The following is a 12693-nucleotide window of genomic DNA, read 5'->3' on the forward strand; positions in this document are numbered from 1 at the left end:
GTGGGTAGGGAAGCTGATGCTTCATACAATCATAACTGTAGAGATGATCATACTGGAAACTTCAGTGTCTCTCCTGTAAACAGATTGCATTGCTGGATGTTTACTGAAGAAAAACAATCCTGAAGTGCAGGGAGAGTGCAGGGTTTGCTGCTCTGCATAGTGATGCTATGGGAGATACGGATAGGGATCTGACACTACTTGTAGGGCCAGTGGGGTTTTCTTTAAAACTTGGATTTCCTGTCACTTGGCTGGCAAGATATAATTTTTCAATGTTCATAAAGCTTCATGAATCCTGTACAAATGAGCCAAAATAATTGCATTAATTACTCACTGGCATTAGTCTGATGTTTATCTTTTGTCAGTTTTTTATTTAGTTCCAGATTGCAGCTTGCTAGTGTTAATGGGTTAGCAAGGGTAGGCAAGAGAAACATAAAGAAAATTAACTCTAATTAACAGTCATAAATTTCTCTGACTCAGGAAGCGTAAACAATTCTGTGATGGAAAAGCAAGCCTGAAGAAAATTGAACTGCCTGATTTCCTGATCCTCCCAAAGCCTTTACAACAGCTGGGCATTTAGTTGTTGTCAGCCAACATGGAAAGAAACATATTTAAATACAGATAGCAATGCCTCAGGAGAATAGAGGTTGATCATAGACTGTGATTGCTCTGTGACTTCTTTACTGAGGAGAAGAAAGGTATTATAGTACACTGGACTGATGGTATGCATTTTGCTCTAGAAGTTGAAAAGAGGAAATGAGAGGAGTTGGAACAAATAAATGACCAAACACAGAGATTTTCACTGAGTCTTTAATTTAGTCCTAAACCAATTAAAATCCCCTTGAAATCAATGAATGTTTGCTCAAATAAGGTCTAAGTAGAATATTTGGGGTCTTTTTTCTCAGCCTATCTGAATGCTTAGTGCAGGTCTTTTTTTTTTTTTTTCTCCTGTGGGGAAGAACTCATCAGGAATGTGATCATGCTGTTTTGATGAGGATTTGAAGATAAAAAAAATCAAACAAATTTGGGAAAGCCAGCATGTTTTGTCCCACATACTTCTTCCCAAGCACATATGAGAGCATGGAAGGCATCCAAGTAGGGCTCAGGGAATGTAAGTCTGAGCATGTTTCAGATGCCTGAAAAGATAATCTCAAGCTGAGACCCCTGAAGCATTTCCTTGCGGTGTGCACAGGTAGCTGGTTTGTCAGGATGTATTTGCACCTCCTCTAGATTCCCAGCAGTTAAAGGTTTTTAAGTAGTCAAAAAATTACTAAGTGCTTCATTTACTTCAGTCTCCAGTGCTGTTATTTGCATAAGTGCCTACATAGAAGAGATGAGAATGACATGCCAGGTGGGTTATAAGCAAGGAATCAGGCTCTAGCCCACGTTAGGAAAGGGTTAGAGAATTCTGCTCTGCCTTGCAAAATGTGCTGGCATACACAGGAACACAGGTCTTGTTTGCTTTTTTTTGCTCTCAAGCACATTGCCCGTGGATTGAGTGATGCAGAAACTTATACTGCCAAATTAAAGTCACCAACTCGCCAAACTAACAGAATAAACAATCAGAAATTTATAAGGACTTAGTAGGTAACTTACCTTCAGGTCAGCACATACGGTCTTTGCAGAAGAGGTTCTATATTATGGAATCTTAAAATATCTCAAGTTGAAAGGGACCCATAAGGATCATTGAGTCCAAATCCTTGCTCCTTGCAGGACTGCCTGAAACTTTTGTATGAAGCAAATGTGAGTCCAATGTCAAGCACAAAAGGAATGCATCTATTTCAAATGCCATGACCACTGCTACAGCAATATTTATATATGCTGTCACATATGCACAGACATGGCCCCAGTCCGTAACCCTAATGACTACTTCTGTGCAAATAAAAGCTAGCATCAGTATTACTACATAAAGAAGATTGATATAATCATTACAGTCTTCTCCCATACTGATGAACCACTGGTTCTGCTTAGGTGGCACTTACCTGCAGGCATCATTATAATATTTTTGGAGTCAGCAGGGTTATTTTCCCAGGGTAGGCACCACTCCTCAGGAGCTATCTACAAAGAATACAGCGTGGCTTTTTTTTTTTTGCTTTTTTTTCCCCAGACAAACCAGTTCCTTGTTTTTCCATTTGTTTGAATGGGTTTACAGACCGCTAGCCCAGCTGCAATCACTGCTGTGAGCTCACAGCTGATGGTAACCTTCTTACCTGTTGAGCCTGACTGCAGTTTTGGCACTGCGTGCATGAGCTGCGTGAGTCTTGTCAGCTGAGTGACACCTAAGCTGTCGCTGGAGATGATGCTCTTATGTCACCAGCTGCAAGGTGTCTTTGCAGGTTTTCGTCTCGTGCAGGCAGTCATTTGAGTGAAGTTTGATTTAGCCTCTGATTACAGGGCAGCCAAGGCAGAGGCACTCACAAATAGTTTTCTTTTCTCAGTGTATTTGAATGCTTAAGTTTTGTTTTCAAAGAAGTTGTGTGGAAAATAAGTTATATCAGTGAGGATAAACCAGTGAATTGCAATTCGTCCCAATTGACTGTAGAATTTAACAGTTCATGTGTTCTTTTACTTCATAATATTTGATGCAGAGGAAGAGGTGTAGGGTTTGTAAAATCTCTACAAGCCATTGGTTTTCTGTGGCCAACTGAGCTGTTGCTCCTCAGCAGGGCAGTGTATTACCCATGTGTATTTTCTGTCTGTCTCAGCTGTGAAGGAAAACACGTTCCTTCAGTCACTGTTATTTTCCTTCACATTTACAGCACACTAGGAATACACACATGGCCTGTTAAAACAAATCAGATCGTGAGCTATGACTCATTATGCTGTAGTAACTTGATTTTTTGCAACAGCTATGCATATCTGTGATTAACAAAGATTGTCTTGGCCAATGTTAGAGCTGTGACTAAAGACAATCGTGTTAGGCATTCATCACCCAGATTTATTTCCTTGTCAAAAGTTTTCTTAAATAAGGTTTCTTCGAAGAAACATTGTCGTGCCATCAATTTTCCCTGGCAGATGTATTGGTTGAAATAAATGTTTTTCATGCCACTCAAGAACTGAATGACAGATCATGCACTGAATACAGTAAATGTAACTATTGTTTTTATTGTTACTATGATGATTACTGTATCACAATATCAATGACAGCAGCATTTCATAATAGCAGAGACACATCTACATATTAACAAAAATCCTCCTCCTGGGTGAAAAGGTTTTCGAATCACCAGAGTGATTGTTTTTTCAAGATGGCCCAGACATCATTCTTCATTTCCTGGAACAAAGCAAAGGCCTCCTTATTTATTGTATCTGTATCAATGATAATGCAGATTATGACCCTTTGGAATGTAATTTTATATTAGCTTGTTTTTTTTAAAAAAGTGTTTGAAAAGGGTACTATAATATAAGTATTTAAGTCATCCATTTGAAATAACCTGGTAAGTGTGATCTTCCACTAGTCCTTTATTTTCTGCGACCCTCAGACTATCTCTTGAATGCTGACTGTTCCTCTTTACTTTTAGAACTATATTTTTTGGCCAAGTAATTTAGCTCAGCCCACCAAAACCTTGTTCTCTCTCCCCCATCCTGACAAAGAGCAATTGGTAGCAACTGCAAACTAATGAATCTTTCTGTTGCCAGTGAAGGGTTTGATTATATGCCCAGACTCCAAACAGAGCCATTTTGATTTTTTTTGTGAATAGGAGAAGGAGAAAATACTGTATTGGGGCCTCATGTCTTGAGCTGAACAGATAAAGAACTAGTCTTACTTCAGTTCAGTGACAGACACTTTTAGTTTTTAGTTGGAGTTTTTTAATACGAAAATGTTTCTCTCCATATTTGAAACAATCAGAGCAGATGGGAAAAAAAGCTGACAATGCACGTTTCAGAATTGATGATGCCTGTGCTGGTTACAGCCGCTCTACCTTCCCTGTGCTGTGAGCCCAGGAGTTCTGCTTGTTTTCAGGCTGTGCATTGCAGGGATGATACAGGGACAAAGAACCTTGGGCTGCTGGTAGCCAAGGAGCTTGAATCGTCTGTAAAATTAAGAGATGCAAATGCCAGGAATTGCAAAGTCAGTAGTTAAATTCTTACTGTAGCTCCTCACTCTTTCCCTGCACTTACATGGAAAAAAATGTAAATACTACTACCCTGGACCACATCTACACGCCACTCACTTCTGGGCTTATCTCCAACTCACAAAGACTTCCTTTTTTTAAAATGAAGACTGAGGCTTGCAAATAAATCACATGGCTTCCTGACAAAGTTAATTACTGTGAGGTTGGTGACAAGCCATTAGAGCATGGTTATGATTTGACTTTTCAACATAAGGTGCTAGAGAGATCTTCGCTTGAATGGTAGCAGCAATGACAGCATAGACAATTTTTTTCTGTTTGCTCAGCTGCTTCTAGAGAGTTGGTTAGACATCTACTTCTTCAGAGAAGATCAGTGTTCTTCAATAACCTTCTTTAAAAAAAATGCAGCTTGGTACCAAAGTTGTTAAAGTTTGGCTTGAGGGATGCACTTTATGAGTCTTCAGTAGGCAATGTGTTCCCCCCCTTCAGCTTTGGATTTGGGCAGACCAGGAGTGAGCCTTCCCCTGTTCTGTGCCAGGTCAGACAAATCTCGCACTATGTCACTTAGCACCTGATTGGCACCACTCTCTCTTTCTAGAGCACAGCCAAGCACGGAGACCAGGATGAAGGCTGTGTGGAGCCCTCAAAAAGATTAGGATGTGTTTAAAATACGTTTCTTCTTCATTTTACCTGAGAAATCAAGAAATCAATGCTCAGAAGTTGCCTGATTGAGAACTGTAGCACTGTATATCAGATTTCTTGATGCAGGTGGAAGGGGTGTGTATTCTTTCATAGGACAAGATTTATTCAACTCTGTTGCTTATCAGCATGGACAAATACATTGCACTTCCTTGCTGAAGCAAGCTGGCTGCACTTCCCTGCTTTCATGTAATTAATGAAGATAAGCTCTCTGTTGTGGTGCGATTTTCAAAGACGTGTGAAACAGCAAAACACTCTGATAGAATGACAAGCAGTAACAATTAATCCTTTCCTGAAGTCTTGTCCAAAAGCGGAGAGGATTAGACCACAGCCCCAGACTAGAGGAGAAGGGGGTCAGTTCCCAGAGAAGCCCCCTGCAGCACCTGCAGTCAGAGCACGGCTTTCCATGGAACTGTCAGTGTTGGGAAGGGAGATTTTCCTCACACACTGCCCTCTGCTCTGCCTGATGCTGCTGTAGAGAATGGCTCAAAGGGAAGGTGCCTTTTCTTCCTTCTCCTTTTGAGAAGGGAGCGGAGGGAAGAGAATAGAAAAATGGTGTTTTGATCTGCCTGTTTCTCATTCTGGTTGCATAAACACATCAGAGTATTTCCTAAATTAAATTAAGCAAACCTTTCATGTTCTCTCCCTGCTTCCAGAAAGCTAATGTGGCTGCTTACAGATTTGCAGCTACAGAGGAGACAAAGATCTGTAGCATGCACAGACTCAAGTGCTGAGCAGTGTCATGCTGAAAGAACTGCACAAGCTTTAATAGCATATAAAAGCTTTCTGGGCATCAAGCAAAAATCTGTTTAAATCCCTGACAGGGATGAGAGCATAGCATGTATTATCAGCATATGCACAGAGACAGAAAGTCTCTCAGAGCATTTGCATTTTGGATTTGCTGAAATGAGAAGGTTTCAACCTTTCCAAAAAGGTTGAAATGGTGGAAGGAGAAATTGTTAGACTTCAACTTCTTGTCTCCATATAAATATTTAGGGCTCTTCCCTTTTCTCTATGTGGTTGTCTGAGTTACACTGATCCCAGTGGCAATTTTGCTTGAATGTAAGGGATGAAAACCCCATAGGCTTCTCTTCCATATTAATAATTTCCTCCTCAGATGTTGACAATCCCAAGTATTCCCTACCCCACACAGTGAAAGACTGACCCCCACCATGCATGGCACTTAACAGCAAAAAGATTTTCCTGGGCTGCAGTTCCTTCTGGAAGCAGATCCGTTTCCTAGTGAGCACATGTGTAGAGCTGTGTATCTTGAGACATGGTGCCTGGACAGCCCTCAGATAAAATGTGGCAGGCGTCTGTGAGGCAGAATTATGCAAACTGAACTGAAGCAGAACGTGATGCTTGTGGATCAGTAGTGAGCACGTCAGATGATGAGGCAGTACATATTGGTTCTTGGGGCGGAAATGCTGCTTCAGGAAGGTTTGACTGTAGAGAAGTTTTGTCTGACTAAGATTTCCCTTATTTTGGTAACTAATTTGCCAGACTTAAACCTCTCTGCAAAGAGTCTGTGTAACTCAAGGGCTATTATATTAGTGATCTGTATCAAGTGGCATAGCTGGAGCTACCAGTTAGTGGAATATAGGGCAGGTGGATGAATGCTTTCTCCAATATCAAACAGATGCAGCAAAAAATTATTCAGGGACAGGAAAGAAGTGCTGTTAAGTTGAAAATGTCAATTCAGTCACCAATAGCCATCTGTAAAGATGAGAGAGAAAAGTAAGAAGAGAAAACCATTGCCACTGAATAGAAAATTCCTGCCTAGTTTAAGAGGAAAATGAGTATGTCTCTACTTATCTGATTAAGTAGAAGGTAAATAGGAGTGAGTTAAAGAAAGATCTTTCCATTCTTGTCCGTTAACTGGATGTGACTGCCACTTCAGTGATGACAACCCTCCCTCCCTCCAGTTTCAGCTACTCAAATAGCAGCAGACAAAGACTGGGAATAGGCAGTGTGGATAAGCTAGTTATTGAATGTTTGGACTGTGACCCCCTTCTTCTTCCAGTCAGGCTGTTAAATATTCATGTAAGGGAGCTCAGATAGATTCCTGCCATCTGTCTGTATTTGTATGACTTCATCCAAACAGCTCCAAAACATGTAAAATTTTATACTTAGAACATCTGTTTAAAGAAAAAGGGATTTTTTTTAACCTACCTGAAGGGAAAAGGAATGAAAATACAACGTGATTTAGCAAGTGACCGTATTTATTCATCTGGACTCCATCAGTGAGGACCCAAATTCAGCTATTTTAAGTACCAGGCCCAGCTGTAGCCCAAGGTTCTCAAGGCAAAGATCATATTTAGTGTCATAGTTTATATCCAAAGCGTTTCATAGCTCACCTAATATTGATCGTTAAGCATAAAACAGGTCTGTATGCAACTAAGAAGGAAACGGGAGATTCTGTCACTATATGTGTGTGTGGATACAGAATGAAAGTATTTGAGGGGGAGAAATCAATAATAAGCCCGTTATTTAGCCTGCACTGCATTCAGTTGCACACCTTGATGACCAGATAAAAGAGGACTGTCATGCAAGCTTCAGTAAACAGTATGCCATATGGACAATTCCACGAGGGAACAGATTGTCACAGCTACATTTGACCTGCTTTAGAGCAATCGTGACTCTCCCTTGGCACCATGGATGTGCTGCTGACATTTCAGCAGAACGGCTTCAAAAAGACTTGAGTGCTATTGTCAGAATAGCATGGCATTTTGTGAGTGAGAAGCAATTTCTTCATTTTCAATTAAGCAGCAAGCCCAGTACTTCTCCTCTCCTCAGAGCCTCTTAAAACAGTCTGAGCAGGAATGATGGAGAGACAAGACTACCGAGAGGACAAAGCCAGACTTTTCAGTGTACCTGTGTTAAGTTACTGAATGCATGCACTAGTGTCACCCACATGCTTCAGGGATTTGAATCTGAACCTCAGGTTCAGCTCACAGAAGCCCCTGCATGGGCAGGTTATCACAGAAGAGGTGTCTGTGAGACGGCTGAAGGAGGTGGTTGCTTTCATACTTGCTCTCAGAAGGTAGCTTACTTTGTTCTGTTCAGGCTCTCACCTTTGAGCTATTTTTAGAGTGAGTGCATTTTGAAAATAAAAAGGAATACATTTGCGCTATGGTGCTCAGGAAACTCTTACATGCATTTTGGAAGCCTGCCAGAGTGGGTCTTTGTGCTTTGAAAATATTTCAATGTGGTGTTGCTGTTTTAAGAGTCTTTCTCCTTGGCTTAGTCTTAAAGAATAGCCCCTCGAAGCTTTCAGCTTACTCAATTGATAAATTGTTGTTATTGATTTTATTTTTTCCTTTACTATTTTTCAGGCATTGGGAAAAACGTAATCTGTGACCGAACGGCGACTCCCCTGGATGCCTTTAGGATGATGACTGCGGCTCATTACTACCCAAAGCTCATGAGCATCATGGGGAACGTTTTGCGCTTCCTGCCTGCCTTCGTGAAGATGAAGCAGCTGATCCAGGAGGGTTACGTGGGGGAGCTGCTGGTGTGCGAGGTGCAGGTGCACAGTGGGAGCCTGCTGGGCAAGAAGTACAACTGGAGCTGTGATGACCTGATGGGAGGCGGCGGCCTGCACTCGGTGGGCACCTACATCATCGACCTGCTGACCTTCCTCACCAGCCAGAAGGCCGTGAAGGTGCATGGGTTGCTCAAGACCTTCGTGAAGCAGACGGACCACATCAAGGGCATCCGGCAGATCACCAGCGATGACTTCTGTACGTTTCAGATGGTCCTGGAAGGGGGTGTGTGCTGCACGGTGACACTCAACTTCAACATCCCAGGGGAGTTCAAACAGGACATCATCGTGGTGGGCTCTGCAGGGCGGCTGACTGTCATAGGCACTGATCTCTACGGACAGAGCAACAGCTCTCCTCAGCGGGAGCTTCTGCTGAAGGACTCCACACCAGTCAGCAACTCCTTGCTTCCAGAGAAAGCCTTCAGTGACATCCCATCCCCCTACCTGCGGGGCACCATTAAGATGGTCCAGGCTGTCCGGCAGGCCTTTGAGGACCAGGACGACAGGAGGACCTGGGACGGGAGGCCCCTTACGATGGCTGCCACTTTTGACGACTGTCTGTATGCCCTGTGTGTGGTGGACACTATTAAAAAGTCAAACCAGCTGGGGGAGTGGCAGAACATTTCAATCATGACTGAGGAGCCAGAACTGAGCCCAGCGTACTTGATCAGTGAAGCCATGCGGAAGAGCAGGATGTCTCTGTACTGCTAGCTCCTCTGAGCTCCTAGGAAAGAATAGGAACCAGACAGCTCTTGAAGGAGATGGTAATTCAGCCCCTGTGAAGGGCTTGGGTGTCTTAGAAGCAGCTGAGGATACAGGAGAAGGAAATACAGTGTCTGGATCAATGAAATCTGTTGGCAGCTAAATGCCAAACTGATATGATCCTTTGAAATGCCCGAAACAGATAGGAGACTTAAGAGCTGATAAACTTAACTGTGTTAATAACAGTATTAGCTGGCTGATTGCAAAGATATATCACAGACTCATCCCCTGCTTGCAGGTGCTTTAGATTATCCAATTGTGTTTACTGTGAAAGGTTGGGAAGATCCTTTTAGATTTTCCTTACCTACCAGAGGGCTGTGAAGGTACTGTCATGTCATTAAATTTTCTGTAGTGTCTGACATGAATGGTTCCTACCATGACAGCTGACACCACCATGCTGTATTACTACACCTCCAACCAACACACAGAATAACAGGATTGATGTGAAAGTGTCACATGATTCAAAAAATCTTGGCAGCTGACTTTTCATACAGCCTGTTAGGAGATTCTCTGTGTTGGTTTAGTAGTTGTTTTTTATTTGGTTTGGTTTTGGTTGTTTTGTTTTGGTTTTTTTTAAAAGCACAATTAAATAGGAAAATGTGTGGCTCTTAAAACAAAGCAGTCCTCAACCACAGTGCATATGCCCTGGTATTTGGGAAGGGAGGGTCTTCTGTGAGCTCCTGGTAAGCTTCAGTGTTACGGCTTAGCAGATTAAAATGGGTTGTGGAAAATCTTCATGGATGGCAAGTGGCACGAAACAGTAATGACAATGGGATTTATTATACAGCCAAACTCAGGCTAGTCTTACGAAGATTAGCGCAAAATTTCCTGTGTTTGGGACTGATTTTTAAGTGAATTCATCATGCATTTTGGTTTTAGGTGAAAAACAGTAGAAATACAACCCAAAACCATATGATGTTTAGATGAGCAGTGTTCTCTTAAACTGCTGTGAACTCACACTTGAGAGATGCACACCCACCACCAAGTGGTCAGTGTGAGTGAAAAACAAAAGGGATGAGAAAATTTCCTGTCCATTTACAAGGAAAAAAAGTTATATAGGATCCCCAGCCTTCTCACCTCCTTAAAAGTGGCCAGCTACTGGTACTGTATTAATCATTCCCTGTCACCAGTGCAGGGGTGGACAAACTCTTTTGCTATGTTTGTCCTGGTTTTGTTCTTAATATTTTAGATAGCAGTCTTGAAATAATTATTCTTTTGAGAATATCTTCTTGAAAGAATATAGTGAAAGGCACATGAATTATCCCAGTAAAGGGATACTGTTTTTCTGCATAAAGCTGCTCCAGTGCTGTTGTATTTATAGCGCTAGGTCTTCAGATAGTAAAAAAATAGAACACAAGCATATAGCACTAAATCATACTAAACTTGAGAAAAACCTTTTCAGGTTTTTTGTTAATTTTGACTGTGGGAAATAAGAGAACATTTGGATGAGCAGTAAATTAAATGAGAAAATATGACCCTCTTTCTCAAGGCCATCAGATTAGTGTTGCCATTTTAGGCTGGAAAGAGAACTGTCAGAGTAATTTAGATTTTTTTTAAACCACTTACAGTTTTGCTATTTTTAGGAGCACTAAGGGCTTCTCTAGGGTTTTTCCTACAATGACTCTGTCTGATTGCTGTGTGCTCCTGCCTGTCCTATTCCCACTTTTAGAGCTTCAGGTTTTTGAACAGGAGGGCATCAATAATGTGGTTCATCTTATCTGACTTTAGTCAGCTCAGAGTTGGGTGTCTTGTCCTGATCAGCAAGAACACAGCAGTCAATACAGAGAGAACTCTCCAAAGGCTGTCTCAGTTCATCCTAAGGTTAATACAGGAGGAGGTGTCCACTGGAAATGCCTGTCTTCCTTCGTTGCAGAGAATTTTGGCTTCTAAATTGTGAGGTGGCTAAAGTGAGGAAACTTGACTCCCCTCCCAAAATTATTCATGTGTGCTTAATTTTTCAAAGGCATATGCGTGACCTTTCATTAAATCATCCCCAAAGTGTAATAGTGTGACTGATGAAGGAATAATGTAATACTGCAAAACCGCACCCTAGGGGAGAATGGTTTCTATCCATGTTGTTCTGCCAGTTCTAGCAACTCTCTCTGGGGCTGTTTCTGCTAAAACCTCAGGCAAGCTTTCATCATTCCTTCTTGGAAGCAGCTCTTAACAAGTTTGGTTGTTTTTCTTAAAAATGTGTTTCTCTGAGAATTACAGCGGTAGTAAATAGGAATTTCCCATTGCTACTGTCACCATATATACCATGCTATCCAGTTCCTGCCCTGAAAAGTACACAGAGTAACACAGAGTTTGATCAAGAAACCTAGCTCTCTCCTGAAGAATAGAATCACCCCCAAGGGGATTGTGAGTTTTCATACAGTGAAGCAAAAGCCATTTACTGAAAAGAGTGGCTAGTTCAAGTCATGAATGCAAGCCTGGTGGATAATTAACCATGTCTAGTTAAACATCATCCAAAAGTGGAACCAAATATGGACCAAAATGTTTGTGAATCATGCTTCACATTGGTTTGGTGATTGTGCTGGAGTTGTTCTTCATGTCTTTGCACTTCATTTTGGTTCACAAATGTTGGCTGTTTTTCCTATCTGTGTTTTCTTTTCTGTGTCTTTCTGGGTTTTGTGATGCCAGTTGGAATCCTGTTCCCTGCCCCTGCAGTGAACAGGCAAGAGACAGTGTGTAGGGATAGTACCACTGAGCTCCAACTTTCTGCCCCGGATCCAAAGGTTTAGGTAATAGGCATCATCCATCCTCTGTGCAGACCTACTGATGGAGCTGGTGCTGCTCAGCAGAAGGAAAATCCAGTGCTTTGGTTACATAGACATTTGCCTCTGCTGTTCATACTGGCTTGCAGATGGGTCACATCTTGTACAGCTTGTTTTGCTGGCCCAGAGGGAGCAGGGACAGGGTGGGACCTTCTCTTCTGATGGCTACAGAGATGCTACATGTATGTTGCCTAACTGGGATAGCAGCAGAAGCTGCATACATTTAGGATTGTACAGCAATTATTCCATTCTGTAGGAGGTGAAGGTTCTGTAGTGTCAAGTGTAAACATACTAAATTTCCACCTGGCTCAGATGAGGAAAGAATTGGTTTATTTATTGAATGTGTCTTGTTATTCTGACAAATCATTTCTTTACAATCTGGGATCTTTCTTGGCAGCATCCAGCCCTCTGCTCCTTTGGTACAGTTGAAAGTACATTGAATTTGCCCTAAGTAGCCCCTGGAGTTCATGCTATGTTTAGGGATTTGGGCAGCAGATAGCAGAAATGTACTTGATTGAACTCAAAAGCGGTACCACCCCAAGGAACGTATTTGGAATTGCACTTTTAATGCTGTGCCACAAGGTTTGGGATGAATGCTGCTAAATTGGTGCAGGCCTAAGAGCCAAACTGCAGCTACTGCTGGAATTTACAGTAGCCCCTAAATGAACTTGTTCATACACTAGGTAAGAAATTTCATTCCTCTTTCTCAGGGCTGCTGTGTAGAGGCTCTTGCCTTTGGCATCAACCTGTGCACACAGGATACACATCATTATGGTCTGTTGCCAAAGACAAAAGAGCCAAAGGGTTGAGCCCCAGTGAAATGCTTTGCTGCTCTGCAGGGCTC

The 12693-nt window shown here is 42.0% G+C and overlaps 1 protein-coding gene across 1 annotated transcript in view; it reads left to right on the forward strand.

The window, feature by feature from the left end:
• GFOD1 (Gfo/Idh/MocA-like oxidoreductase domain containing 1) overlaps positions 1–10045 on the forward strand; it is a 71281-nt gene extending 61236 nt beyond the window's left edge. The window contains exon 2 of the mRNA XM_085051881.1: positions 8102–10045. Within this exon, the coding sequence (XP_084908007.1) occupies positions 8102–9021 (920 nt within the window). The 3' untranslated portion in view covers positions 9022–10045. The remainder of the gene's footprint in view (positions 1–8101) is intronic.
• Positions 10046–12693: the final 2648 nt, after the last annotated feature.

This window comes from Lichenostomus cassidix, chromosome 2 (genome assembly GCF_008360975.1).
Source record: "Lichenostomus cassidix isolate B80296 chromosome 2, HeHo_3.0, whole genome shotgun sequence".
NCBI lineage: Eukaryota > Metazoa > Chordata > Aves > Passeriformes > Meliphagidae > Lichenostomus > Lichenostomus cassidix.